The sequence below is a fragment of the Nothobranchius furzeri genome, chromosome 3, assembly GCF_043380555.1.
Source record: "Nothobranchius furzeri strain GRZ-AD chromosome 3, NfurGRZ-RIMD1, whole genome shotgun sequence".
In the NCBI taxonomy this organism is placed as follows: domain Eukaryota; kingdom Metazoa; phylum Chordata; class Actinopteri; order Cyprinodontiformes; family Nothobranchiidae; genus Nothobranchius; species Nothobranchius furzeri.
In genome coordinates this window covers 73,794,130-73,800,731 of record NC_091743.1, presented here as the reverse complement: position 1 = coordinate 73,800,731, position 6,602 = coordinate 73,794,130, and the positions used below count along the sequence as shown (strand labels likewise).

The following is a 6,602-nucleotide window of genomic DNA, read 5'->3' as shown; positions in this document are numbered from 1 at the left end:
CTTAAAATACACAGAAAACTATTAAAAACGATGCAAAATAAATCCTGAAATACTAAAAATGGAATTAAATTATAGCATGATAAAAAAAACCAAACATTTAATTACAATACTAAATTAACAATCACTAAAAGCAAGGGAATTAAAATAGGCCTTAAGCCTAGACTTAAATGGGTCAGTTGATGGAGACTCCTTAATAAGTTGTGGTAAAGAGTTCCACAGACGAGGTGGAAAAGCCCCGTCTCCTCTAGTTTTGCATCTTGTGCTGGGAACGAACACGGCCAATTGACCAGAGGACCTTAACACCCTGGAAGGGCAATAGGGAACACACAGGCCAGATAAGTAGTTAGGCGCCTTCCCATGCAAAGATTTAAAAACTAACAATACAATTTTAAGCTCAGTTCTAAAGTTGACTGGCAGCCAGTGCAGAGAAGCTAAAATCGGAGACACTGAGTCATATTTCCTTGCACCGGCCAAGAATCTAGCTGCGGCATTCTGGACCAACTGCAACCTCCGTATTAAAAAATTGTTGATACCAAAATATGGAGTTACAAAAATCAAGACGTGAGAGGATAAAAGCATGAGTTGCTATCTCAAGATCGATCCTCCGCGATAAAAATAAAAGGTTTGACCTTGGGCAAAAGCCAAAGTGGGAAAAAACAGCTTTTAACAAAAAAAAAAAACTATCCGTTTCTCAAATGAGAGGTCACCATCAAAAATGACCCCAAGATTTCAGATGTGATTTACTCAAATCAGCAAGACAACCAAGGAGCGCATGGCTTCTTTTTGCATTAGCTTAAGAACTAATCACTAACAGCTCTGTCTTACGTTGGTTCAGATCTAGAAAATTTTCAGCCATCCAGAATCTCAGTTCAAATAAACAGTCTTTAAGTTGGCCAATTCCCGAGCTACTAACAGGAATGTAGGCCTGAGTGTCATCAGTCTAACAATGAAAAGGAACCCACTCTACCTTCTGAGCTACTGCTGCCCCGTGGAAACAAGCCCTGTAATAACATGTCTATTAACTATTTGATAACCATTTATAAAAAGAACCTTAATCAAATACACAGAATTGTCATGACTAAAATATGGTGTTTCAACATGCTCTAGTCTTGTTTCAACGCCAAGATTTTCCATCAACTCCATGAATTCCTCATCTTATAACTACAATGTGTCAAGCAGTCAGATTTATCGAGTCAATTCGAGCCAAACTGCAACCGGAAGTGTGATCGCTGTGACTCTGGGCTTCATCATCAACTACATCAATGGCACACTGATTCATACCTTCAGAAAACACAGGGTTTGCATTTGTCATTTGATCATGTTTCTGTAGAAACAAGTTTTAAAGTGATTGTTTGAATTTTTTTAAAACCTTCTCTTCTTTTTCAGATATTTTACACAAATCCTCGTTACATCCTGTTCATCCATCTGGTAGTGAATGATATGATCCAACTAACCACATCAATCACCCTGCTTGTTTTAAACAATATTTTCTATAAAATGAATGCATCTCTCTGTTTACCCATTATTGTTGCTGCTGTTATTACTACCATGAACACTCCATTAAATTTAGCTGTAATGGCTGTGGAGTGCTACATTGCTGTATGTTTCCCTTTACGACATGCTGAGCTCTGCACCATCAAACGAACAAATATTCTAATTGGCTGTATTTGGGCTTTGAGCTCAGTGACAATTGTGCCTGATATATTTTTTTATCTTGCAGCAGATCCCCTCTGGTTCTTTTATTCTATAGCAACTTGTGAAAGGGATAATATGTTCCAACATACAGTAAGTTTACAAAAGAGGACAATAACATATATAACATTTTTAACTATAGTTTGGTTCACCCTCTTATTTACGTATTTTAAGATTTTCTTTGCTGCTCAAGCAGCTAATTCAGTTGATGGAAATGCAAAGAAGGCCAGAAATACTATCCTGCTTCATGGTTTTCAGCTTCTGTTGTGTATGCTAACGTATGTGGCACCTGAGGTAAAAAATTATATTTCGTTTCTCCCCAAGTATGTATCAGAAGTACGTTTTTTTTGGTACATCTTTGTCTACATTCTTCCCAGATTTATCAGTCCTATTGTATACGGGCTTAGAGACAAGACATTTAAACTGTATTTAAAAAAAAATCTGCTGTTTAACAGAGTAGGAAACAAACCTTATTCTCAAGGCAACTTCTAGCTTTCAGTTGGTGTGAAAGTCAATGTTCTTAAATGGCTTAAATGGTTTTTATTTGGACCTGAGAGGAATTGCCTCCCTCCACTTAAGGTGCCACCTCTTGGATGTGGGGTACATTAAACTACTTAGCAGAAAGATAGCAGGGAAAGTAGTATGTTTAAAGCTTAAACTCAAATCAATTGCTCATAGATGTCTATAGTTATTAGCTAAATCTTTTCAGAGTTGGCTATTGTCATCTTTTCCATAACTCACTGCAAACAGTCTTTGTTTGTGAAGTCTTTAAATAAACCTTTGACAGAAAAAAATAATATTTTATCATTTGCAAAATTTGATCCCAAAATCTTTTTATGGTGCATGAGATCTAATAATTAGATTGTATTCTGCTCCAAAATATATGAGATGAATTGTTGGAACACAAGTCCACATTCAATGTCTTAACGTGTTGAATTTAACATTAATACTATCATTGAACAAGGTCTTTTTTATTTTTTTTGCTTTATTTGTTTTTCATCTCTGGAATGGGTATTTTATTGAAGTTTAAATGGGTCCTCTCTAATGCCACCAAGCAATATTAGTGATACACAAACATTGGTGCTACAATATGTTGCTCCCAGTCAACTAATTAATACATAGGAGGATATTACCCACACGTCACATTTAAGCTGGCCTATTATTATAAAATTCAAACAAGAAGACATCAGACATAATTTACTCCTTTTCTGAAGGTCAAACTGGAATCAAAGTTTTTTTTGAGGTGAGAACTCCTTGGGTGTGTCTATTCTATATTACCATTGCTCAACTTATTTATTGCTTTTTCTCCTAACAAAGTGTAGCATTGCTTTTTATTGTGACTATTTTTTATCTTAAACCTATAAATTAGGCATACGTAGTAGTGCTCCAGCTGGAAGGCTGAATCAGCTATTTCAAAACATCACAAGTTGCTGTGATTAATTTAATGTGTTTAAAACATGTTTGTTAATTTGGCATACCATTTAAGAATTGTAAAGATTTTCTTGTTGTTGTTGTTTGCCTTTGATCTCACTGATTAAGAATTAGCAGTAATTGCAAAATAGTAGTAATAATAATAATAATTTAAGTAGAATAGATCAGGAGTAAAGAACAGTCATGGAGCCTTTTTATATTTAGGATCACAGCAAAACTACATTAAGGGTAGATTGATTAAGGGTAGTGTTGTAAAGCATTGCATGATTTTTATTGTGTTCTGAAGAAATTAGGAGAGCCCTCCAAAAATAAAAAATAAATTTAAACATTCTGTCTTTGAATATTTTTTAACCTAAAATTGATTTATCCTTGAAGATTGTTTAACAGTTGAAACACCACATCATTGAAGATGCTGAGTTTAAAATGTGTTTTTGATAACTTTAAACTTTAATGCATGATCATATGAAAACATCTTGTATTTGATTTAGAAAATCATTGTCCTTTTTGTTGATTTTTTTTACCTTTTCTAATTCAGCCCTCAACCAGATGATAAAGATAATAAAATACAATACATACAACATAATTAAATGCCTTTATTATCAATGTAGCTCAGTGTACCTAAGTTAAAAGGAGTATGTGGTGTTTCACATATTTTTTATTTTGTTTCGAGGACAAGACATTCCACCAAATTCATGAATTCTTCATCCAATGTCAGTGTTTCCAATAGTGTGATTTATCGAGGCACCACGGAAACAATCGTAACTAGAAATGTGATTGTTGTTGTTCTTGGCCTCGTCATCAACTACATCAATGGCACACTGGTTCACACCTTCAGAAAACACCAGGTCAGAATTTAACTTAGATGTTTCCATATGATCAGAGAAAGAAAGTAGAAAATATAAATGTGAAATTAAAATACTGCCCTTTTTTTATTTCCAGGTATTTTACGTGAATCCTCGTTACATCCTGTTTATCCATCTCGTGGTGAATGATATGATCCAGCTTACAACAACAATAAGCCTGCATGTATTTAGTTACATTTTCTACAAAATGAATGCCTCTTTTTGTTGTCTACTTATCGTTGTTGCTAGCTTCACCACTATGAACACTCCTTTAAATCTAGCTGTAATGGCTGTAGAGTGCTACATTGCTGTGTGTTTCCCTCTGCGACACACTGAGCTCTGTACCATTAATCGAACATATATTCTAATTGGCTGTATATGGGTTTTGAGCTCAGTGTCAATTGTACCGGATGTATTTATTCATCTTGCAGCAGATCCATTATGGTTCTCTTATTCCATAGCGTTTTGTGATAAAGACATTCTGTTACGACATCCGGTAAGTTTACAAAAGAGGGCCCTTACTTACATAACGTATTTAACTATAGTTTGGTTTACCCTCTTATTTACCTATTTTAAAATCTTCTTTGCAGCTCAAGCAGTTAAGTCAGTTGATGGAAATGCAAAGGCCAGAAATACTATCCTGCTTCATGGTTTTCAGCTCCTGTTGTGCATGCTAACGTACGTGGACCCCATAGTAAAAAATTCTATAATTGTTCTACCACAATACATAGCTGAATTACGCTTTTTTTGGTACATCTTAGCCCACATTCTTCCCAGGTTTATCAGTCCCATTGTGTACGGGCTGAGAGACAAGATTTTTAAACAGTATTTAAAAAATTACCTGCTGTGTAACATCAGAGCAGGGAACAAGCTGTATCCTGGACAGGAACTTTAGCAAAATTTTTGAATATTAGATGCATTAACAAAACCAAATTGTTTGCATTTTTTCATGTCATTAACTGTAGAATAATGCATATTAACATTTTTATATGCTTAATTTTGCTCATATTTCTGTCAGTTTATACTTTCATCACATAGGAATTATTTCTGTAAATGGAACTTTGGAATGACATTTTATTTCATTGATTAACAATAAATTAAACATGCAATTATTTTGTAAAAAAGTATCTTATTTTGTTTAAATGCTGTATTTGCTAATTTTATGCCTTTTTTGTAAAAACTGACAAAAGTAAAATCCTTACTAAGGCTTTATTAAAAGGTCAATTAAAATTGTAAAGATTTGTAAGTGGTTACTTTCAAAAAATGTCAATACAATACAAAGGTATTCAATAACAAGTTCTATTCCATAAAAATATGGATTATCAATTTCATTCAGCCTTCAAAATTCGATCGCTGATTGAACAAGATACTTTGGTTAATCCAGGGAAACAACACTTTATAATAATTTGGATGACACAAAAGTGTACTTTTTATAAAATCAATTTATTATAATGATGATGAAAAGCAAAGATTATGAATGGTGATTCACTGCAATATCAAATGAGACAATGAATGGACTCTGATGAAACATGACCTTGTATGTTTAAGAGTTTTCCAAGTGACTCAGAAAGGTGTAATGTCTGGGTTTATAAAATAAATGTGGCTGTTTGTTGGATGTAATTTGACAAATTATCAAATTAATATCAGCCACTCTGACGCCATTGTTTAGTCTATGCACCCTGGATAGTGGAAGCTCCTGGCGACACACAGGCCCCCACAATGTGGCTCAAAAATTGAAGCAATCCCGGAAGTACCACAAATTGCAGTTCCACCCTCATCCGCTGGGGGCTGGTGTCAGAAGCGAGCAAATCCTCATTGACTCCCATGTTAAAAATAACAATTTCACAGCAGAAATAAACATGTTTACAGCCTGGTACCAAAACATGTTTTTGGTTTAAATTATCTAGTTTACACTCATGACAATTCTGAGGGGGGTTAATTTTTTTCTCAGTCTTCTGTTTAAGTGTATTAAAAGCCTAAAATTCTGTATAATTAATAGCATCAGACCCACGTGACCACAGAGCTAGCTCCGTGGAAAGGCCTCAGTAGAGCCTCGGTCTGGCTTGGAAACTGTTCCGGGATTTTGAGTCTCTGTGTTTGTGTATTCTTTTTTGGATATTTTTTGTGCAATTGTTGGACAAAATGACTTGCTGTGGCATTAATTGCACTAATAGAGCGTCCAAGGAGTCTCCACTTCATTTTTTTTTCGGTGAGTAATGTATTTTAGGTCACTGCCGATCTGAGCTTAGATTTTAACATGTACTGTTTAACCATGAAATTTAAATGTAATAGGGTAAAACCCAGTGCATTTAACATAATGCTGCACTTTAGAAAATGCGTTGAAATATAACATGTTGGTGGAGCTAGGTTCCGACTATCGGCTTGTGGAGCTCTCGGGAGACCTCTGTTTTCCACCTTGTTCTCTCCTCCCCGCAGCTCGGCGCATCTGTCTGATCGCGGCTTCTGTCTGCTGCGTGGGCTGCCGGCTTGTGGTTCTCCCCTCCCCGCAACGTGGCGCATCTCTGTCTGATTGCGGCTTCTGTCTGCTGCACGGGCTGCCAGCTTGTGGTTCTCCCCTCCCCGCAGCTCGGTGCATCTCTGTCTGATTGCGGCTTCTGTCTGCTGCGCGGGCTGCCA

The 6,602-nt window shown here is 35.7% G+C and overlaps 2 protein-coding genes across 2 annotated transcripts; both read left to right on the top strand.

Moving 5' to 3' along the window:
* Positions 1-1,141: 1,141 nt before the first annotated feature.
* LOC107385891 (odorant receptor 131-2-like) lies at positions 1,142-2,320 on the top strand. Its single transcript, XM_015960053.3, has 2 exons — positions 1,142-1,297; positions 1,387-2,320. Exons 1-2 carry the CDS (start codon positions 1,142-1,144, stop codon positions 2,182-2,184), a joined length of 954 nt encoding a protein of 317 aa, XP_015815539.3. The 3' UTR covers positions 2,185-2,320.
* A 1,495-nt stretch (positions 2,321-3,815) lies between these two features.
* On the top strand, positions 3,816-4,860 carry LOC107385892 (odorant receptor 131-2-like). Its single transcript, XM_054735946.2, has 2 exons — positions 3,816-3,936; positions 4,004-4,860. Exons 1-2 carry the CDS (start codon positions 3,816-3,818, stop codon positions 4,858-4,860), a joined length of 978 nt encoding a protein of 325 aa, XP_054591921.1.
* Positions 4,861-6,602: the final 1,742 nt, after the last annotated feature.

Excerpts from the sequence above, each read along its gene's own strand:
- LOC107385891 (XM_015960053.3), top strand. The coding sequence starts at position 1,142 with ATGAATTCCTCATCTTATAACTACAATGTGTCAAGCAGTCAGATTTAT. Across the intron at positions 1,298-1,386 it reads ATACCTTCAGAAAACACAGG|ATATTTTACACAAATCCTCG; the intron begins GTTTGCATTTGT and ends CTTCTTTTTCAG.
- LOC107385892 (XM_054735946.2), top strand. The coding sequence starts at position 3,816 with ATGAATTCTTCATCCAATGTCAGTGTTTCCAATAGTGTGATTTATCGA. Across the intron at positions 3,937-4,003 it reads CGTCATCAACTACATCAATG|AGAAAGAAAGTAGAAAATAT; the intron begins GCACACTGGTTC and ends CCATATGATCAG.